Source organism: Oncorhynchus clarkii, chromosome 9, assembly GCF_045791955.1.
Source record: "Oncorhynchus clarkii lewisi isolate Uvic-CL-2024 chromosome 9, UVic_Ocla_1.0, whole genome shotgun sequence".
NCBI classification, from domain to species: domain Eukaryota; kingdom Metazoa; phylum Chordata; class Actinopteri; order Salmoniformes; family Salmonidae; genus Oncorhynchus; species Oncorhynchus clarkii.
In genome coordinates, this window is record NC_092155.1 from 14,587,353 (window position 1) to 14,611,213 (window position 23,861).

A 23,861-nucleotide genomic window follows, 5' to 3' on the forward strand; every position below is an offset into this window, starting at 1 on the left:
CGTCTTGAAATCTAGCTTGGTAGATAGCCAATGAGCTGAGATAAATGGCAATATGTAATGGTTCTATCCGGGAAGACTGGCCTTTGTGGAATCTCGAGCGTAAACACAGCCATTCGCCATTGAAAATTCTACCAGAAGCAGCCAAACTGGTTACGCGCAGCAGTATTGTTTTGAGAGTTTTTTCAGAGAAGAATTATGGCGAGTAAATCTGTAAAATCAAAGACAAAGTCAAAATATACAGATCTACACAATATTTTTGAAGAAATTGATAGGGATAGTGACAGTGAATTACTCCAAGATGATTCGGACAGTGAGAGTACTTTTGACTCTAAATCTGAGGAGATGTTCTTGCATGGAGAAGATTCAGTGTTGGATTGGTGAGTACCGTTGTTTGAAATTAATAATATCAAATATTATTAATTTGAGTTGTTTTGGAGATATTTTTATTTTATTTGCCATATATAAAAAAAATATAATCAGTAATGAAATGTGTAAAGTACACATTGCTCTACATTGTGGGTGAGTGTATGTCTGTGTGTCTGTGTGTCTGTGTGTCTGTGTCTGTGTGTCTGTATCTAAACATGGAATTGAACAGCTCCTCACCATAGTGATTGTTTCCCTACTCTATATATAATCTGTATCTGTGTGTCTGTGTCTTTATTTCACAGTCCCAGCGATTCTGATTGGGAGCCCATACTGCCAAGGTGCCCATCCCCCACTGAAGCTGGTTCATCCAGCCGGACCCCTGCTGTCTCCGGCACCACACCTACCCCTGCCCGGCCATCTAGAGGTGTGAAGTCGGTGACAAAGAAGCGGAGGAAGGGAAGTGTGGAACCTGCTGGCAGAGCGGAGGAGGGTCGTTGGCACTCCACCTCCAATATTCAGATCAAAAAGGCCACCAGGACCTCAGCTGGACATGACCTCCAAGTACAGCCCCATGCAACTTTTTCAGTTGTTTTTCACCTCGGCAGTTGTTGATTCCCTAGTGTTGAACAGAAATAAGTAAGGAGCTAAGAAGCAGGCAGGCAAGAAAGAGACATGGAAGCCCATTTTCATGTCAGATCTTTTTTGTTACCTTTCTATGGTAATTTACATGGGTCTTGTAAAGCTGAAAACCCTGAAGGACTACTGGAAATCTGCACCCCTCTATCAACTGCCTTTTCCCCACCACGGTCATGTCATGCAAAAGGTTTCTGACAATCTCACGGGCGCTTCATATTAGTGACCCAAAAGTTGATGAAGACAACGAGAAGAAGCACGGCACGGCAAGTTTTGATAAGCTCTGCAAAATTAATCATCTCTACCATTACATCTTTGAGGCCTGCAAGACTTATTTTCAGCCCACCCAGAACCTTTCCATAGATGAGAGAATGGTAGCCTCAAAGGCCAGAATTGGCCTAAAACAGTACATGCGTAACAAACCAATTAAATGGGGTTACAAACTGTTTGTTTTGGCCGATTCTGCGTGTGCATACACGTGCAATTTGTTTGTCTATGAGGGGAAGAGCAGTTGTGCGACCGGTAAGGGACTTAGCTATGACTCGTTATGGAGTTATTCGATTTTCAGCGGCTAGGGAAGGGCTACAAACTGTTTGTGGATAACTTCTACACACGCCCTACCCTGTTCATAGACCTGAGGAAGCTGGAGATGTGTGCCTGTGGCACCATTCGGACCAACAGAGTGAGATTTCCGAAAACCAGAGTGAATGACATGCCTAAGCGGGCCGATCGGGGCACCATGAGATGGATTCGCGAGGATGGCCTGCTCTTTGTGAAGTGGATGGATACCAGGGAGGTGGTCATGTGCTCCAGTATCCACAAGTCCTTCAGTGGTGATCACGTCGTCAGGCGTGTGAAGGGCGCTACTGGGGCATGGACCACCAAAAATGTCCCAATTCCAGCTGCTGTGAAGGACTACAACAAGAGCATGGGAGGTGTGGACCTGTCAGATGCGCTGATAGGCTACTATAATGTTCTCCACAAGACCATGAAATGGTACAAGACATTGTTTTATCATTTCATTGACATTGCTGTGGTGAATGCCTTCATACTCCAGAAGGAAATGGCTAAGAGTTGTGGACAGCCCCCCATCTCACAACTAGCCTTCAGGGAGCTGCTCATCCAGGAGCTTGCTAGCTACAGCAAAAGCACTGTAGCACCTTCTGTCCGCTCTACCTCAGTCCCTTCGGATCCAACCAGTGGTGTTCAAATGCCAAAATTCATCATTGCAGGCAGGAATGTGCCTCAGGGCAAAAAGGGCTCAGTAGGGAGGCTTCATTGTGCTCTTTGCCACAAGAAATCCCCTGTCACCTGCACCACCTGTTCGGTGACCCTCTGCTTCACACCAGAAAGAGACTGCTATGGGCTATGGCATCAGCAGCACAATATTGTGTAGAGGACTGAGGGTCTTCACATTATTTTACATTGAAAGTGTAAATAGTTACCCTTGTTATTTTTCATTTTTTTAAATGTTCATTTTTAATTTTAATTTTCAATTTTCCAAGTATATTTTTTTGGGGGTATGTTAGAATACATTTTTTGTATTTTGTATATAGTTATTTGCATCAATGTATCACTGTACCAATTCGGCCACTTGGGTACATTTGGGAAACTTGTGAGGGACACCTGGGTGACTTCATGCTCAATGGCATGTACCTCACTTATTCCTGAAGGTATCTGTCTGAAAGTTTTCTCAAATACGATTACCCACTTATATTCTTATTTGAAATGAGCCCTAGCATCATATCTGAATGTTTGGCTGTTCTTGTTCATTTGAAAGATGCAACAACAGTAAAAGAACAGAAAACATCTGATTATTTCCTTGTATTTTCTTCTACCAGATCTATTGTGTTATATTCTCCTATATTCAATTCACATTTCCACAAACTTCAGTGTTTCCTTTCAAATGATACCAAGAATATGTATATCCTTGCTTCTGGGCCTGAGCTACAGGCAGTTAGATTAGGGTATGTTTTCAGGCGGAAATTGAGAAAAACTGGAGGGCTATCCTTAACAAGCTATGCGAAGGAGATGTGTTGGCTGCATGAGGCAAATGGTGATCACACCAGATACTGACTGGTTTTCTGATCCACACCCCTACCTTTTTTAAGGTCTCTGTGTCCAACAGATGCATATCTGTATACCCAGTCATGTGAAATCCATAGATTAGGGCGAAATGAATGTATTTAAATTGACTGATTTCCTTATACGTACGAACTGTAACTCAGTTAAACCTTTGAAATTGTTGCATGTTGCGTTTATATTTTCGTTACGTATATAATCGGGGGAAAGCACCAGTTGGAAAGCAAATTATTCTACTGAAAAGGGAAGACTAACCTACCAAAGACTAAGCTACCAAAAATAGGCCTATTGAGCAAACAGCATTGTTTTACAAAGTAAAACAAGAAAGAGATGGCTTTAAGAATGAACGCATCGGCCATCGCAGGTGAGTGAACTGAGCATCATTGGGTGAGTGACTGAAACTGGAAAGCTTTTTTAGGATTATAATTTCCTCCTTAAATTGTACAATATGTGTGTCTCCACACACCTAGGCCTAATCTATTTCTGGATTCAGGACAGGGTCGTTTTAATTGATCTTAGATTCTGAGTTTGTCATGGTCAAAGTAGCCTGTCATTTTGATAATATGTGAGTTACTAAAAAAGATTCTTCTCAAATCTCCAGTCATCTAAAATGATGTGAAATTGTATTAAATGCATTTCTAAAAAAGCCACATTTTCCCCGAACCCGTTTTTTGTTTCACCCTTCTTCAAGCATTTCTACTCTACTGCTGTATGCCAGAATGCAAATACGATCATAATGCAAGCAATGGTTTATTATGAAGGGGATTTTTTTATGCGTTCTGGTACCTGAAAGCAACCCAAGTCACCCCCCTCTAACGCTCTCACTTTTTCTTCCGGCACCTCCGAATTTACAAATGAAGCACTGCTATTTTCTAAGAGTGCAGCTGCCAGCTGTGTGAAACTTGAGCAAAATGTAGGATTTCCACAACATATTTTTGATTTTCATGAAAATAAAAAAAATATTCATGAATACAGAGCACAGTCAACATAGGTGGTGGTCAAACATTTGACAAACATTTATCGACTACTACTGTACACTCTATGAATACAGTAACAAATATTAACTCACCATCACATTTGCACAGGTTGTGCAACTTCTCACAGGCCCTGGGGAAAGACACATCAATCAGAAAATCAACCACACCAAGCACTAACCTCAGTGATAATACTGTGGTCTTAATTTCCTGGTACACAAAGCATTTTAAAATCAACCACACCAAGCATTAACCTCAGTGATAATACTGTGGTCTTAATTTCCTGGTACACAAAGCATTTTAAAATCAACCACACCAAGCATTAACCTCAGTGATAATACTGTGGTCTTAATTTCCTGGTACACAAAGCATTTTAAAATCAACCACACCAAGCATTAACCTCAGTGATAATACTGTGGTCTTAATTTCCTGGTACACAAAGCATTTTAAAATAAACAAATAAAATAACAATTATATTCAGTGCTAACTGTGCTGATTTCTATGAGATGAGTGACAAATTTATTGGTGGGTTTGGACGTCACTGTATTGTGGAAAACTTAGCACATGAAAATATCAAGAACTTGAACACGAGTGAGAGAATATAGAGATGAAAATGAGAAATTAGGATTAGAATGGTTTTACCGTCTTTGATCGATTTGATGTCAGTTACTCCCAAAAATGTACGAGGCTCCCCCCTGTCATCATACCTGAATAGAAGACATGTCCGTGATGGGATGGGTACTGTATGCCATAGGCCACAGGACCTCTAATGGTGAAGCCTAGGTAGAAGCAGACGTCTCCAGACTTCCAAACTTTTCTTCGTTGGTCGGCACAGACTTCAATCTCCTTGCCATCAACACACGCAAACACCCGGTGCTGTCTAACCACTCCATTGACTGGAAGAAGAAGGTCCTGGACACTGGGTTCTCTCCACACCTTACCACTGCTCCACTTTTGATCTATAGTGTTTGGCCTTGCCTCTGGCCTTGCCATTTTATACTCCCTTGCCAATAGTTTCTCTATTTTTGCTCTATGAACCAGTCTGCTCAAACCCCCACCCTTTCCCAGGAAAATAAGGGGGCGAAGGTACCTTGAGCGAAGATGCTTCTTGTATGTGTTTTTGTAAGACTCTTGCATCTCTAGAACACATTTATTGAGGTCAACATGGAATCCCATTTTCTTATGCTCCTCGGGCCAAAACAGCAAAAGGACTAAGACGTAAAACTCTGGGGTTTGGTTACCGAAATTGGCCAATAGGTGTCTTTCCAGAATACCTCTTAGGATTGGCAAAGGGGTAAGCACTGGAGATGCTGCATCCACTTTGCTTAAGATGATGTTGGCAAGGATGAAGTTTTGGGCAGCTTTGTTCTCACCACCACCATCTTTCTTTTTTTCCCATTCGTTTTTTATTTCCTCCCACAAAATTGTTATTTGGCGCAAGTGAGTTTTATCATAGCCCTTATCAAGACAGCAAAGCAGTCCAGGGAAGGCAATGGCCATTTCTTCTTTGAGCTTCTGGAGGGGTACATCTATTGCAGACTCTGAGTGTATAGGTGTGCATGTCCCCACGTATTTGCAGTAGCAGTTCTTCACATCAGTCTGAAAGTAATGCGGTTCGTCTTTTTTCATGCTGGGTTTGGAGTAAGTCAAGTAACTGTCAAAAAACTCACATTTCCTCTCCACCTCATCCCTGAGGCTGATGATGAGTGGCTTGTACTTGAAGAGCTTTTTTTGTCCGATTTTTATGAAGAAGGTGTCAGCTGATATTTCCATGGTAAGGACTTTTTGCCAGGTATTGTCAAGAGAGACAAGAGAGTCAAAAACAATGTTGGCAACCTGTAGATATCCAAATAGTCCTCTGTTGTTAAAGATTCGTGAGACTTTGGTCATACCATCATCTTGCATGTCTGCTCCCTGTTCATTTTCAGCAGCCCTTTCCTCATCTCTGAAAGCCTCAAAGGCCTTCTTTGACAGTTGTAAAATTTCTTGTGCAGAGATGGAAGGATCATGGACCCTGCTCTTCAAATTGTTCTTGTATACTTGCCCCAGTGTATCAGCAACAAATGAACTTTTAGGATCTCTGTCTTTCGCAATTTTTGCCCACTTCTCCGCTTTAAAATAGGCTTTTGTCTCAATGTAAAGAAAACGAGCAAGATTTTGAGGAAAGAATGGGTTTTGCTTGAATTTCTCTGAAGCTAATTGTAAAACAGATACAACATTCCTTTTGGATTCTTCGCCTTCAATATCTTGAATCAACCTGGAAAACGTGTCTTTTCTCTCTTCTCCCATTTCCCTTTTCGTTAACATGTCTTGAACTAAAAATTGTTGTACATGTTCTCTACAAAATTCAGTCAGAAAGTTCTTTGCTGTATCACTCCTGGTCACACCTGCCATAGCCAATACCTTAACACACTGCTGTGCAATCAGTGGGTGAGCCATGCGGACATGTTTGTCTTGTCCCTGTCGTGCAGGGAATGTCACTATCAGATGACTGAAAGGCTCCATTCGCTGCTCAAAGGAAGGACCTCCATAAATGGGATCTGGAGGCCCCAGGAATGCCTGACATTGAGACTGCAGAAGGTGGGAGCCAGGGACGTAGGCATTCACCAGTGATAAGAATGCAAGAAGCTGGGATTTTTTAGGCCTTCTTTTTTTCCTGACATCTAAAAAGGCACACGTTTCTTTAACATAATCTTCACTAAAATTTTCTCGCATTATGTTAAAGCCATGAAACTGTTTGTGTTCATTGCTGTAGCTTCGACTGATCTCAATCTGTTTCTCCTCAAACTGTTGTTTCTCAGCTTCAGAAAGTTCCGCCCTGAGAATAACATGTCTTGATTTGTTATGGTCCTCTTGTTTGATAACTGCCTTACGCACACAGTTTAAAATTATGACCACAGGCCTGTGGGTCACGAGGTTTCTCTTTGCAATCTCTTTGATGATGGCATCCTGCAGATTCTCCAGAATACGATCATCTTCCAGCAGTAAGAGCACAGTGTTCTGGTGGCCTTGACCGCCTGCAGTGAAAAGGTGAATCACCTGCTTGGCGATAGCGGTAATATCTGAGGTAGGGCCTGTTAGAACAGCACACCTCAGTGTTTTCCTCATGTCCCAGAGAACCTGCTTGGCCAGAGTGGTTCCCCCACTGCCTGGCTGATACATCAGATTAATGGTAGAAGTCAGGTCACCCTTACATTGTTTCTTAATATTTTGTATCAGCTCCGTGTACCCATCTCTTTTTATAAAGGTTGTTGTTTTATCAGCTGAAGTTTCCCTTTCAGCCCAGCAGAAGTTAAGCCATTGAGGTGGGGCTCCTCTGTAAAAATCTACCTCGGTCTTCTTAGCTACTTTGGAGTCTATGTCCTCTTCTTCAAATGCATTTGCGTACAAAACATCCAGAAGTGAAAGGGAATCCCTGATTTGACTTCCAACATAAATTTCACGACCACGGGCATTGGACAGAGACGACCCCTTGTTGTGTGCCATCTTTTTTTGTCTCCTTTCGCAAGCTGAACCAGTTTTCTGAATATTAGTTGTTCTTCGTGTGGTATCATGGACTCTAAAAAAGGAGACAATATTGTTTAAGTAAGAATGTCGAAGGACATTAATTAAGGCTGTATACAGTAAAAGGCTGTATCTTTGACTTTGTTGGATTTATCTTCTGACAATGCATGCCGCTGATAATTGTTTTGCTTCTTGTTGCTACCCTCTCGTATACGTTTTTTCAATAACTTTGTTGCAATTTTCACAAGTACCGTGCCATCAGAAAGTATTCATACTCCTTGACTTATTCCACATGTTACAGCCTGAATTCAATATGGATTAAATGTATATTTTTCCCCTCAACCATATACACACAATAGCCCATAACGACAAAGTAAAAACATGTTTTTAGAAATGTTTGCAAATTTATTGAAAATGAAAAACAGAAATATCTAATTTACGTGAGTATGCACACCCCTGAATCAAAACTTTGTAGAAGCACCTATGGCAGTAATTATAGCTGTGAGTCTCTAAGAGCTTTCCACACCTGGATTGTGCAATATTTGCCAAATATTCTTTGAAAAATTCTTCAAGCTCTGTCAAATTGGTTGTTGGTCATTGCTAGACAGTCATTTTCAGGTGTTGCCATAGATTTTCAAGTAGATTTAAGTCAAAACTGTAACTCGGCTGCTCAGTAACATGCAACTCCAGTGTAGATTTGGCCTTGTTTTTTAGTTTATTGTCCTGCTCAAAGGTGAATTAATCTCCCAGTGTCTGGTGGAAAGCAGACTGAAGTAGGTGTTTAGGTTTTCCTCTAGGATTTTGCCTGTGCTTAGCTGCATTTCATAATTTTTTTATATTGAAATACTCCCCAGTCCTAACGATTACAAGCATACCCATAAGATGATCCAGCCACCACTATGCTTGAAAATATGGAGAATGGTACTGCATTGTATTGTATTTGCCCCAAACATAACACTTTGTATTTAGGACAAAAAAGTGAATTGCTTTGCCACATTTTTTGCAGAATTAATTTAGTGCATTATTGCAAACAGGATGCATGTTTTGGAATATTAAATTTTCACTCTGTCAATTTGGTTAGTATTGTGAAGTAACGACAATGTTGTTGATCGACCCTCAGATTTGTCCTATCACAGCCATTGAACTGTAACTGTTTTAAAGTTAAAGTCCCTGAGCGGTTTCCTTCCTCTCCTGCAACTAAGTCAGGAAGGACACCTGTTTCTTTGTAGTGATTGAGTGTATTGATACACCATTATACGTGTAATTAATATCTTTACCATGGCTCACAGAGATATTAAATATCAGCTTTTTTATTTATTTCTACCTATCTGCTAGTAGGTGCCCTTCTTTGTGAGGCATTGGAAACCTTCCCTTGTTTTTGTAGTTGAATCTGTGTTTTAAATTCCCTGCTCAACTGAGTGACCTTACAGATAGTTGTATTTGTGGGGTACAAAGATGAGGTAGTCATTCAAAAATCATGTTAAACACTATTATTGCACACAGAGTTAGTCCATGCAACTTATGTGACTTGTGAAGCAAAGTTTTACTCTTGAGCGTATTTAGGCTAGCCATAACAAAGGGGTTGAATACTTATTGACTCAAGACTTTTCAGCTTTTCAAATTTAATACATTTGCTTTTCAAATGTAATTAATTTGTTAAGGTTTCTAAAAACATAATTCCACTCTGACATAATGAGGTATTTTGTGTAGGCCAGTGACAAAAATCTACATTTAATCAAAATGTGGAAAACGTTAAGGTTTGTGAATAGTTTGAAATTTTTTACTTGCAGCTATACCAAATAGCGAGCAGCAATGAACAGGGTTCATAGGATGACAGAAAGGACAAAATATCAGTTTGATAACAAAGGAAGTACTCTACCATGCAGGAACTATATTCCTTTATGTCCAATCAGTGACCCTGTTGATTTAAATTTCAGTACACTCCACATTAGCGTTCAAAATACTTCAATACAATCTCACAGCTTTAATACTCTGACAGTGCAAGTGGTAGGACTTCCGGTTTCTCATTTGACCGAATACAAGATCCACTTTTCATTATGGGCAACAATATGTGACTGTACAGCTGTACTAATCACAATATTTCAAATATTATATTATTATTATTATTATTATACATTAATATTATCTATGGTGCCTCTGATGCTAATGACAGTGCCTTGTAAAAGTACTCATACCCAGTGGATTTCTTCACATTGTATTACATGTTAGAAACTCCTTTGGGAGGGATTAAGGCTGTGAGTCTTCATGGGAAAGTCTCTACGAGCTTTACACATCTGGATTGTGCAATATTAGCCCGCTATTCTTTTCATAATTATTCAAACTCTGTCAAGATGTTGGGGATAATGGTCTTGCTATAGATTTTCAAGCAGATTTAAGTCAAAACTAACTTGGCTACTATGGTTGACAAAAAAAACTGTAAATGTGAATACATCCTTGACTGACAATATCTGAGTTTGCATGAAATCCAGACCTGTTTTGTGCTGGTATTCTACTCCTTGTAGTTTGTGTCATATGCCAAACTTGTCATGGCAAGGAGCAGCGGAGTGGCATGTTAGCACAAACATACTGGTACCTGTTGTGTAGCTGTTTTAAAAATGTATTCTCTTATTTTCAATGACGGCCTAGGAACTGCCTTGTTCAGGGGCAGAACAACAGATTTTTACCTTGTCAGCTCAGGGATTCAATCTTGCAACATGTCAGTTACTAGTCCAACACTCTAATCACTAGGGTACCTGCCATCCTGTTAGTGATAAGAGGGGAATCCATTGTGAGGAATATTTTAACCCTGGGCTTGTTTATTTACATTCTGTCTCGTAGGCTAATTTTAAATTTTATATCCTGTTTATGTCGCCCTTAGCCAATAACGCTTGTGTACTCTTAAAGGGACAAACACCTATTTAACATGAACATAACAGTAACCAGCCTAGAAAACTTACCGTTTAAAATGAATGATGTAGGCTTCATGTGTAAACAAAACCTAAAAAAAACTACTACTAACACATTTAAATACATTTAACATGATTGATGTTAGCCTACTCACTGCAGGGAACAGAGACATTGTTTTCACAGAATATTAGGTTACAGTACTCACAGTGTCTTCATCATACTTCCCTCTATGGTGTCTCCCTATATCCAGAATGTATGGCTAATATTACTTACAAACCAGATAATCAAGCAAATCATCTAGACCATCAAAATACATATTGTCGAGTGTAGACTAGCAAACTGGAAAGTTAGCCAAGGTAAGCAGCAGCAATTTAGTTCAGTCTTCTCCCAGAAGGGCACGGCTGTATTTTATTATGGGTGTTTGTGGGAGTTACTCAATCTCAAATTTCCTGGCCACCTTTGATATATACAGTACCGTACATTTGGATTGAGTAGGTATATCCAAACCTTAAAAATAGAATTTGTTCTGTCAAACAGGAGTTACCTTGCCAGGTAGATCAGTATCCAGTTTCTGCTCTCCTTGCTGGTCCTATACGCCAGCCTTTGAGAAGCTTTGCCTTCACACAGCCAAACTGGAAAACAGCCTACCCAAATGCTCTGAGGTGTCTGCATGGTCTTAACGCACACCAGAGCCTTGTTTTGCATCTCAGTGCAATGATAAAACCGGGGGAGATGACAAAAAAGCAATTTCAGAATGTGCGCGGGTCATGTCCTCCCCCGCCCCAGTGAAGGTTGCGCTCCTGCAGTGCACTCCTTTTGACCAGAGCTCTATGCTCTATATGAGGAATAGGACACATACTGGATGTTAATGTGGCAGGACAAAGATCATCTTTACTCACATCAGTGTAGGCTTACTTGTACCTGTGTCCCTGGTGTGGATGATAGTAAAGGTGGATGATGAAACCATATTCTGCCTCCAAAATGGCTCCCTATTCCCTATATAGTACACTGATTTTGACAAGAGCCCAGGGAATTAGGGTTAAATGATAACATGATACAGCTCTCAGTAGGTTAGCAAATATATTTTAATATATAATATAATATTTATATTCATTTTAGCACAATGACAAAATGGCATCACTTCAGTTTAGTGTCATTTAAATCAGGACAAAAGCCACATCTATAGGTATGTACTCATTTAAATACATATGCTAATACCTTGTCTTTTATTTATTTATTTGTTGCTGTCGTTGGAAAATAAATAATTCGAATTTTCTTTTGGTCCTGTAAAAGAAGAATCCTAATCCAATCTAACAGCATAAAGCCTACGGCATCCAGTGGGCGATATGATAACAATAAAACGTGTTGTAGTGGTTGTGATAGTTTTCCAGGCTGACTACATTGCAGACGCATGCCAGATCGCACAATGCATGGATAGATGTTTAACATTTAAGCTAACCCCATCAAATAATGTAGCAATCTGATGCCCAACTTCATAGTCCATCACGTGGCACGCAACCATTGGTAAATGCAGTGCAACGTCTGCAATGTGGTCAGCCTGGAACATGACCAATCTTTTATCACATGGTTAGAACAGAGTTTTTCAAGACGAGCAACACAGGAGATGCTATACGGACACGCCTGACGCCCAAATTGATTACGTATGCTGCAAATTGAGAGTCAAGTGGAGATGAACAGATTGGGTTAAGTCAGTTCATTTAGTCAGTCTTCCTGATGAGCCCTTCCCAGCTAGCTTACCGTATAGCCTCTCCCAAGCCATATCTCTCATTCAGATTGATGCAACATCCTGTCATGTGGGCAAGAATGAGACCGTTTCATTGGCTAATCAGAGAAAACCTGACCTTTGACCTGCATTTACCAAATGGTTTGTTGCCACAGATATGTTGTGGTTGAGATATGATTTGATATGATGCAAGATACAGCATGATGACTGATGTTTTTGGACTTTGGACACCTATTATATTGTGGCTCAATAAAGTCAGTCTCAGTCATATTGAAACAGGATCATAAACAGAACACTTTCCAACCACACTTAAAACAGCCAGATAAAATGCAGTGATCCATAAGGAAAACCTTATCTTACTTGTATTCACTTCGGATACCTCCTGCCTGCTTTATACCACACTGCCTGAGTTCCCCCGGAAATCTAAAGTTCCTACATGATAAAATCAAACAGTTAGATGCCTCTATCTAGGCTACGTCCCAATTACCTATCCCTCCTCCTGTGTGGACTTGTTCACCTCCCTTTTTTTGATTTAAAGAAAATGACTGCCCCATTTCTCCACCAATAGTGTTTTTAGATATGTGGGAAGAAGTGAACAAGTGTACACTTCAGGAGGAAGGAGATATTATTGGGACGCAGACCCTAGTCTATCCAACCCAAGCACAGGAATGTTGTGACTCATGACCTTACGATGACCTCTACTCACGTTGACGGACAACACCACACCACTGCAGTTCCAATTATTACATTTTAAAAGATGAACGGAAACATTTTAGTAAGTAAAGGTGATTTTTAAAACCCAATGTGATCAATATGCATGTTCCTACCCTTAAAACGGCTGAAAAACTAATATTTATGTTAAAACGTTTAGAAAACTGCCGCCATCTTAATGACGTCATCAGTCGAGTGGTTCCTCTGATAGGCAGCCCAGATTACAATACATGTTAGTAGCCTCAATGTTTTCATTTTGATAACAATTAAAAAAAATGAAAATAAGTGCATTTATTTTAAGGATATCCTGTTGGAGACGAGCCAGGTAACATGGCATGAATGATAAATTGAACAACAACAAAAATGTAGTGTGCAAAGGGAGTTATCATCGCTAGCGAGCTAGTCCAAAACCACAGCAAGCTCAGTTGACATTGATGGATATTTTGCTAGCTAGTGATGTTAGCAGATCAGCTTGCTACAGTGCAGGATTTTACTATGGATTTTGGATTTCACTATGGACATTGGCAACATTATCAGGTAACTTGCTGCAATTGATTTAATAGGAGTGGACACTGTTAACAACCCTACTGTCTGAAGCTAACTCTTTCAGAAAAGACACATAGTTAGCTAGCTAGCTTGCATTGACTGAATATTCATTTTTCTAGCCAGATGTTTCTAGCCCAGCTATCTAGCTATCCTCTCATATGTTTGGCACATCTGAAGTCCCTCACCACAAATCATATTGATTACCGATTTATGGTTATTATACACAATGTTTTTCCTTCTCAAATTGGTAGTTTTTTCAAATTTATTTTATTCACTTCTTGATCAGAGTTTTGATCAGTGCCATACATTTAGAGAGTTTGGCCAACTTTTAGAATGGATAGCACATCCGAGCATTCTAATTATCCATTCATGACAAATGTTTGGATTGTAATTGTAATCCTAGATGTTCAGTTATAGCATTTGTGAAATGTAGACAATTCAATGACCTGCTATTTGTCAACATTGCCCACATAATAATGGGGAGCTAACATGGCTGGTGATTTGTCAACATTTCTAAATATACGTCTCTGACAACGACACGAGGGGAGTTCAACAAGGATTTAATTTGCCGCGAACATATTGTTCTATCTAGTAACAATTTCAGATGAATGATTCAAATGAACATTCCAGTGTTACAGTGAAGCCATAAAAAGCACATTTTTGAAGGGATTACTGTGGCAGATTAGCAACAATATTCAAACAGAAAAATATTTTTGCTATTTTTACTACATGTATTAGAATGTCTACATCACCACATGATTATTTGAAGTGGAAGTTTAGACCCGGAACAGACTTCATTATGCTATTATGTTTCCCGCACACTACCTGTTGGCTGTTAGCTAGCTAATAGCTGTTAGCAAGCTAATGTTAGTGAATATTTGCAGCTAACACAAACCAAAATGGAATGTGTTAGCTTCTGTTAGCTAACAATTTCAAACGGTCCACCTTGTTGAACTCACCTCTCAATGAGCACCCCAAAAAAACGATACACAAATGCCGCTAGCTAGTCTCTAATGCAAAAGCACACACTTTTAAAATGGCTTCTTACAGCCACCAAAAACTTCCGTCTTCAACTTCCGTCTAACATATAGAGGTTACGTCCCAATATTCACACTAACATACTCCACATACATTGGAGCAATGTATGTGGCCTATTTGGAATGCAATCTAGATAGTATGCTAGTGTGGATTTTTGGAGTGTAGCCTCTGAGAGGTTGTTCAGTACACATACCATTTTTGGATTCATTCATGTCAACAGCACGTATAAGCAACTAAACTAAAGTTGGCACTTTTTTCTCTGGTGTGAAAGCTTGCTTAATGTAAACATTTATTTGTCAATTTTCACATTTTACATGTTGCTATTTAGTCCTAGATGGTTGAATAGGGATGGTTTAAAAAAGCATTTGCACTTTTTTAAACCCAGTCTCTCTTTCTCTCATGGTTCAAAGATGAACCGTGGTAATTGCCAAATCAAACATGTTTGTCATTGCTGTTTCTCCTTAACAAATCTTTCAGACATTCAACATCCTCAACTTCACTAACTTATTTCTGATAACACAGAGCTCCACACAAACATACCCAACACAACCTGCCTAGCCTATTGTACAGCGTCATGTGCAAGTTCTGAACATTCAACACCTTAGAAGTTCTTTATTTCAGTAGCTAATGGCAGATGGTTCCTTCCATAGTATTCTTTGGAAACAGAAACTGTCATCCATGTTTCGGGTTGGTTTCATGGTAAGGAACCATCGAACCTTAAATTGTAAAATATTGAATTAATCCTAAAACCTTTGTAATCTATAGTTCACCAGCCACTTCAAATCCAACTCAGATCCTGGATTCAATCTATTGCAGATAAAGGAAAACCACAATGTGGGGTCGCGCACATTGTTAACATGCTCGAAAGTGTAAAACCGCTAACCTGTAAAAAACAATTTAAACCGATAAACCCAGTAAGTTGTTCCTCTCGCAGACTTTATTGCCATTGGATATTGAGACGAAACCACACCTGTTCTTAAAAAAAACAACCCAAACACTTAGAATAAACCCATAGTACGGTTTTCCCAGTTATCTGTGATTGATTGAATTTAGAGTTTTCATCTAGTAGTTCACTGCACTGCACTGACCCCAAATCCACCCTCCTCTGTCTCTACCTCTCTATCCATGTGGTCACAACTGCAGATCAACACTTTATTCTACAACAAAAAAATCGAAATAAAGGAACAAACGTCTGAGTGTTAGAGTTCTTTTGATTTTCGCTTTCCTATTCAGTGGCCCGCCTAGTGATCATTACATTTCACGACACAACAAAGAAAAGCATTTCTATCAAAAACAATGCCAATAATCCGATAAAAACAACGAAGCCACGACAATGATGTGAAGGGATTATCACAATGGATCTTCTGTTGTAATTTAGCAACCGTCTGGATAATCTTGGTTGTATTTTGGGTGTGTAGTCCACCCCCCCCAAAAAAGGGAAGATGTTTTTACTGTCACATACATCCGGTAAGTGCAGTGAAATGTGCTGTTTAACAGGGTCAGTCAACCATAGTAGTTTGATGCCCCTGGAGCAAATTAGGGTTAAGTGCCTTGCTCAAGGGCACATCGACAGGTTTTTCAACCTTTCGGTTACTGGCCCAATGCTCTAACCACTAGCCTACCTGCTACCCTTAAATACATTAAATGATAAAAATAAATGTAAAATAAAATACTGGAATATAATCTGTTTGTTGTTTTTTAAGAAAAGGTGGTGATATCTCCTAATTATTAAAAGAAATGCAACCCCTAAATCCATATATAAAGATTAAAACATGGATAGAGAGCTAAATTGAAGTGTGGTCTCTGGAATATAAATTCTTACTCAACATCAGCTAAGTGACACGTTTTTATCCCATGATTTGTCTCCAGTTAGTTAACATATCAGGAGACTTCAAAAAATACAAAAACAAACAATATATTGGCATTAAATACATGAATCCATTACAAAACAAGCACATGGATATAAATTCACAATATATATGTACAACCTAATTTAAAAAAAAAGAAAAAACTTAAGAAAATGAACTACTTAAAAATTCCTTCAATCATAATTGAAGTGTATTGAATGCAAACTAAGGGAAAAGGGCAAGGTAAAACTCTTAGTTTGAAAAGTTTTAATTTAAATTGTAGTTTGATGAGCTCATTTTAACAGTAAGTAATGTCTTGGTTATATTCTTAGATATTTGTCATATATGCTATATTTATTATTATTGTTATTATCATTGTTATAGTTTTTTGTTGCATTTTTATATATATATTTTTTCTCAGCATTTCTTTGTAACTTGATATGTAATATGTCATTCCAAATTGACATCATGTGTGAGTGATATGTAGTTATTGTATGTGCCAATGGCCACATAAAAAGCTAAACGATGTCATACACATAATTTCTAAACAATCAGAAAGATATGAAATCCACACATAGCCTTATGGGTTTGAGATTTTACCATAGGTATTGAACATTAGGCTGATGTCATGAAGCCCCAATGAATCAGAATGGAACAATTTCTCGGCCTTCTTAGCTACGACCAGTTCTATCGATTTTACTGTACTTGGCATATGTAAGCTTGAATTAAAAAGAAACCATGAAATGAAAACGTCACCTAAGAACGTATGGTTGTATCTCACACAGTGTGAGTCCTTCCTTGTTGTCTTTGCATTGTAGCCAATGGGGAAAGGACTATATCAGAGTTGCCATTGGGAGGGAGGAAGGGAGTGGAAGAGGATATGTGGAAGAGGGGGAAGGGAGAAAGAGAGGAGCAGTGCTTTCAGTGTTTTTTCTGAGAACAGGAATGAAAGGGGGGTTTGCATTCTTAGTAAAACATATTCCTCACTGCTTGAATTCATTTTCTGGGCTGAAATATAAAAATATGCATAGGCTACAGTAGCTACAACAACACGTAAACAATCCCAAATACAAATGTGTTTAGATTTGAGGATAATCGTGAATGTTGTAAAGTGGAGGTTGGTCCTTATTGGTATAGGGCAAATGATTTGTATTATTGAGTTTATCGGTGTGTGTGTGTGTGTGTGTGTGTGTGTGTGTGTGAGGTTCACCCATCACTCTATCTACTGACATCCTACCACACAATCGCTAACATGGCACAGTCCATTATTACCCAGAGTGGAATTCTGACATGAAAAAAATACCTAAGTAACATGGTCACAAACACAGATTCAAACATCCCTACTTACTGTTTAAGTATATATTTTTTTTAGCACACAAGACAAAAACAAGACAAAAAACGAACAAGAAAACAACACCTCCCTTGCGATCCTCATAAGAATCTACAATTATTTTTTATTTTTAAATATGTATTTTATTGTATGTATGTATATGTATTTTTATTTTTGGACACACTTTGTTTATAACTTCTTATTACTGTTACGACAATTGATCTGCTTTTGTTCAGAGATCTGTTAGTGGTAAATTAAATAGTAAGCCTAAGAGGATCTATAATGGTCATCTGACACAAACTCTTCCTCCAGCAAGGTGAGCACATATCTACCCTGTCTACCAGCACCCACAGATCATAGCGGTATGTACAACTGATTGCCCTTGCCTGCAAGACGAACTGCTGCTCCCTAGCAACAGGTAATCCTAACCATAACCCATTCAGCACAAATTACAGTAGATTAGAAGTCGCAACAAACAACAGATCTAGGATCAGATTACACATTTTGGCACAGGGTTCATTAACAGCAGCCACCGCTTCACCATAAAGGGGTGCTGGCTTCCTAAGGGGGGCGTGCTTGACAGTCAACCTTACAAACAATTGACCCTGAATATATTTACAACACTATTTACTAAGTTCAGTAGTTTGGGACGCATTCATTAGTCTCAGAGTAGGTGTGCTGATCTAGGATCAGTTTTGCCTTTCAGATTATAATGCATTATGATTATATAGACAGGGGGGACCTGATCCTAGATCAGGAATCCTATTATTAAGCGCTTCATGATTACAGTCCCTGGTTTACATAATGAGGATAATACATGTGGAGGAGAATATATCAAAGATAAGTGCATGGGGTACTAATAAGATCCAACACTATACGTTTAACAGCGAGCAATACAAAACCAGATCACAGAAACTGCGATGGAAATAAAAGTCTTGGTCATTGGCACTGGGGGTAGGGAAAGAGGGGGTGTGGGGAGAGGTGAGAGTAGAGGCTATGGAGGAGAAAAGGCCGTTTTTCCCCCCAAAGAAAGTGGTGGCCGTGACTGTGCAATTATAGAATTCGTTGTATAGGTGTTTTTGAGATCTTAGGACCTCTGTGAAGGTTTCATCAGGATCAGGAGCCCTCAGCTCACACACTTATAATCAGTATCCCTGCCGAGACCCTTTAGTTTGACAGACATCTACACAGACCAGTCGTGAGGTGTGAAGCCCTCAGCAAACTCACTAAATAGTCCCCCTTCTTTACGAGTGAGATTGAACGTGATGTGTACTGACTGTACAAGTGTGTGGGTGCAACCACACATGCTCACACACATTTTCACATTTGACACATTAGTTGTCATGGAGTGTATACACCGAATTTTGCTAAGAATTCTTCGTAGGGAGGAAACACAGTGTAATATATATGAGTATTTTGTTTATTTGAATTAACAATCATGCTTTGTTTTATGTATGGTGACTGAGACCCAAAATGTGTTAGGAATTAGGTGATTTGTATATTTAGAGCACAGTTGTCAATCTCATTTCACCGAGGGCTGAGTGTCTGTGGGTTTTTGCTACTCCCGTGTACTTGATTGATGAATTAAGGTCACGAATTAGTAAGGAACTCCCCTCACTTGGTTGTCTAGGTCTTAATTGAAAGGAAAAAGCAAAGACCTGCAGACACTAGGCCCTCTATGGAATGAGTTTGACACACCGTTGTGTGTGTGTGCGTGTTAATGATTAATGCAGTACTTGGGCTTTTCACAAAACAGATGATGAACTATGTATGTATATCATTGGTTTATATATTGTACTTTTTTTTCATGATATCGCGGCAGTTTTTCTTTTTCTGCGTCTATCTGCCGTTTTGTTATTTCCTTACATTTCTTTCAGAGGCTGCAGTCCCTCCCCCTGATTGGTCCGTTGTTTTCTGCCCTGAAAAACTTTTGGCTTGGAATTTGAGTGGCACTTTCGGAGCAGAAAGATGTTGATTCTTATTCAAACACAGTAAATATCATACATATTTTATATCCTTATAAAATATACATATTTTCGTTTTTTCTAATATTAGATAGTGTTTCATATAGAGTTTTTAAATTGATCAATACAAGAATGTTGTATATGTTTTTATAATAAGGTTTACAATAAGGTGCCTTTTTAAAATACTATTTCACATTAAAGGAGCATTGAATCTTCGTGTAAAATCACTGTTTAAAAACAACATTTTTTGACAGACGTTGGATTACCGTTGGAATCACGTTACACAGCACTGTAATGAGAGTTCCCTGCTAGCATTAGCCTAAACCTAGCCTTAGAGTTAGCTTATAAGCTTTCATACCATAGACTTCAATAATGATATATGTATATATATAATTATATATGTATATAAAATAGATAATCATACAATTATATATTTCATACTCAAAGCTTAGTATGAACAAAACAGAGAGTAGCCAATAGGCTTTATTTCCCCCCTGCATGTGAATTCTATTGGTCCTTATAACGATGTAGGGTATAGGACAGCATGTCCATTTTAAGTCAACAAAACAAAAAGACGATCAAATTATACTATTGTCATGGTGTAATACCATATAAATATAATAATAAATGTAATATAACATTTTCTTCTTCGATAATTCCATGGCTATGGCTAGGCTAAAGGCAAATATTGGCTTTTTCTATGAATCCCTAACGAAACACTTTTTAATATCCAATGATCTGATGATTTCGTCTGAGTTATGAGTGAAGGAAATATGACACCTGTACTATAGCTTTCTTTTTGCTCCACTGATAAAGCGTAATGCATAATGCTAAGTTAAGTGGAATCCTACTTCCACTTAAGTGACATTTTCACTTAGTCTCCCATTGATTTGTCTCTTAGTGGAATAGCAATTCAAGTGTATTGCAAGAGTGATTGAAGGATATGTTTGCAAATGTATGTACCTAATGGCAGCATGTTCATCCTAATGGCCTAACACTGGTCATGCGAATACCGTATCTGATATAATGCTGCTTTTCCTGCAACATTTCTAGGTCGAACTAGAGGGGATCCCATACAAACACAAAGAGAGATATGTTTAAACTCACACACACGCTCACACACATACACACGCATTCAGACACACACATACACACGCACACGGACATGCATTCAGACACACACATACACACGGACATGCATTCAGACACACACATACACACACACACATACACATGCACACGGACATGCATTCAGACACACACATACACACGCACACGGACATGCATTCAGACACACACTTACACATTTTCTTAAAACAGTGTTACAAGTACTGTACAAGTACACAAGCTCTAAACTGACCAACACATCTCTTAACAAGGGGGATTCATTCTCTCCATCTTTCATCTTCATCTCTTCCTTAGCCTTGGATAAAGGGGCGGTGAAGCATCATGGCGATCTGATTGGTTGATTGGAGAAGTGTTGCTAGCGTCTCTGTGTAAAATGATTTGTGTTAGTGGAACTGGGGGGAGGCGGGAGGAGTAGGGGGGTCGAGATGGTTGGAGTGCCAGGGGTCAAAGTGCAAAGGTCAGAGGTGTAGACCTCACACTTTTTTAGGTGGAGGAGCCAGCTTGATGATCTCATCTTCAGAGGGTTGGCGAATGATATCTAAAGAGATAGAGAGAAAGAGTGGAGAGAGAGAGAAAGAAAGAAAGAAAGAGAGGAGAGAGAGAGGTCTCAGTAAACTGCTGCAACAGACGTGAGAAAATGACTGAAAATAAATGAAGAAAAAGTCAAAAAAGAAAGAAAGAATTTAGAAATCTGAGGTTAAGTGAGAGGAACGCCTCGAGGAAGGACTAAAGAAGACAGAGCTCAGAGAAATACAGTTTATAGCAAGAGACAGATTAAGAAAGAGAGTTTAGAGAAATACAGTGTATAGTTTGAGACAGATTAGGAAAGAGAGCTCAGAGAAATACAATTTATAGCTAGAGACAGATTAGGAAAGAGAGCTCAGAGAAATACAGTTTATTGTTTGAGACAGATTAGGAAAGAGAGCTCAGAGAAATACAATTTATAGCTAGAGACAGATTAGGAAAGAGAGCTCAGAGAAATACAGTTTATAGTTTGAGACAGATTAGGAAAGAGAGCTCAGAGAAATACAATTTATAGCTAGAGACAGATTAGGAAAGAGAGCTCAGAGAAATACAGTTTATAGTTTGAGACAGATTAGGAAAGAGAGCTCAGAGAAATACAGAAAAGATAAGGAAACAGTGGAGAGAGGAGGGAGAGAAAGTGAGAAAAAAACAAAAAGTGGAGTGAGAAAGATAAGGCAAGAGGAATAAGGAAGAAGAAATGCAAAAAAGGGACAGAACGTTAGAAACAGAAAAAAAGAGGTATAGTAAAGTGACCTTTGTATTTCTTGGCGGAGGGGATGCGTGTGAGCTTGGTGTCGATCTCATCGTCCTCAGAGATCTTGAGAACCGTGGTGCGGTACTCGATGACACGGGTCAGCAGGTCTGGTCGCCGTGAGATCTCAAAGATGTGCTCAATGTACGACAGGTTATCTGCGAGGGAAACATAGGACATTTTTAAGGTGCAAAAGAGCACAGATCTTTGCAAAAATACAGTAAACCTTACTGTAACATGGCAGCGTGATTACATTTTTTGATTTTCTTCAACGTGCGTTATAAGATCTGTGCTCATTTGCAGCCTCCTTCCTCCTGCTCCCTCCTCTCCCTCTCTCTCTCCCTCCCTCACCTTGTGCCAGTTTGTCATTCTTCGCCAGGTAATTAAATCACTCTCCACTCCCCTCCATCCATCCATCCTTCCCTCCCTTCCTTTCCCTTCCCACATTTTGAGCTGGGAAACCTGGAAACGTCTCCCTCACCCTGTGCCAGCTTTTGGTTCTCCTCCAGGTAGTTGAACCACTCCTTGGAGGAGGTGATGGTGTTGCTCTGGTCCTCTGTGATGTCCTCCTTGCAGGCAGACTTCAGCTGGTCCAAGTCCTCATTGGTGATGTTTTCAGACAGGTCGCTGAGCAAAGAGCTGTACTCCGACATGGTCTGATGGAAGGAAGGGGAGAGAGTGAGGATGAACGTTAGTCAATTCTGGTTCTTTATCAGAGAAAAAACAGGATGAAAACAGCCCAGGTCATGAGGGTCACAGAGGCGTCTTGCTAGCCTTAGTTTTGCATGACAAGGCTTGGAATGACAAGGAGTGGCAAAGAGTGGAACGATAGCACACACAGATCTATGACCATGCTAGCCTCTTGCTGCCAAAACTAGTAAACTATTATTAAATAATGTACATAAGAGCATGAATGTGTGGTTACATTTCCTTTAGTCTGTCAATGTTCTGTTCTCTAGACATTACCCCTTACCCCTATTCCATAGTCAGTTCTATTTCTGATCCTAGAGCTGTGTTTACGGACACCCCCTACATTGAACTGAGACCACAATTCTATCTCTTTAGAGACAGAGAGAGAGAGACTCTATTGGACACTGTCCTTCTATTGTGATCTCTGTTACAACAAGTTCTCCCACTCTACCGATGGCAGGCTGGAAAGTGGCTATTCTTACCATAGCCAGGAAGCCACAGAAACATCAAAACAGACATTGAGACAGTTGTGTGTCTGTGTGTGTCTGTCTCTCTGTCTATCTCTCTGTGTAAGTCTGTGTGTGGGTTTGTGTGTGTGCACTATTGACTTCTGTACAATGGCATCTGCGTACAATATAAAATGAGTAATGGTGGATTAAGGAGCATCGTGTGACATCCACAACAATGGCTTTCAGTTGTCACACACGCATGCACACGCACACACACTGTCTAGACTTGAAAGGTGAAGTCAAATGCTTGGTGATTCTCTCCAAAGTCTGATTTAGTGTGCGTGTGTGTGCGTGTGTGTGAGATGAGCAAGGCTCAGGGATGGCCTAAATACTATAAGTGTCATATTATCTTCTACCAGCAGGGGGCAGTGACTAATCTATAGATGCAATGGTGTGTGTGCCCTCTCTCCCTTAAACTGCCCAGACTCCTCGCTCCGGCCAAATGCTACGCTCACAGATGTTAGTTTCTTCTCTGCAATGAGTCTGGATCTGAGTACCAGCCCGACTCTTCACTGTAATCTCTCTCTTGGCAGAAACTAATCTCATGTCAGTTTGTGGCATTTTCCCTCAAAAGGTAAGTTTATAGTACGGTGACCCTTGATCTGTGCCCAA

General features: G+C 39.6%; 2 protein-coding genes across 2 annotated transcripts in view; both read right to left on the reverse strand.

Annotated features, from left to right (window-relative positions):
* LOC139415926 (sterile alpha motif domain-containing protein 9-like) overlaps window positions 1-11,104 on the reverse strand; it is a 34,320-nt gene extending 23,216 nt beyond the window's left edge. The window contains exons 1-3 of the mRNA XM_071164103.1: window positions 11,011-11,104; window positions 4,763-7,614; window positions 4,151-4,188 (exon numbers count right to left, since the gene is read on the reverse strand). Coding sequence (XP_071020204.1) covers window positions 4,151-4,188; window positions 4,763-7,541 — 2,817 coding nt within the window. The 5' untranslated portion in view covers window positions 7,542-7,614; window positions 11,011-11,104. The remainder of the gene's footprint in view (window positions 1-4,150; window positions 4,189-4,762; window positions 7,615-11,010) is intronic.
* A 3,092-nt stretch (window positions 11,105-14,196) lies between these two features.
* LOC139415947 (astrocytic phosphoprotein PEA-15-like) overlaps window positions 14,197-23,861 on the reverse strand; it is a 51,936-nt gene continuing 42,271 nt past the window's right edge. The window contains exons 2-4 of the mRNA XM_071164140.1: window positions 22,532-22,706; window positions 22,053-22,208; window positions 14,197-21,312 (exon numbers count right to left, since the gene is read on the reverse strand). Coding sequence (XP_071020241.1) covers window positions 21,248-21,312; window positions 22,053-22,208; window positions 22,532-22,703 — 393 coding nt within the window. The 5' untranslated portion in view covers window positions 22,704-22,706 and the 3' untranslated portion in view covers window positions 14,197-21,247. The remainder of the gene's footprint in view (window positions 21,313-22,052; window positions 22,209-22,531; window positions 22,707-23,861) is intronic.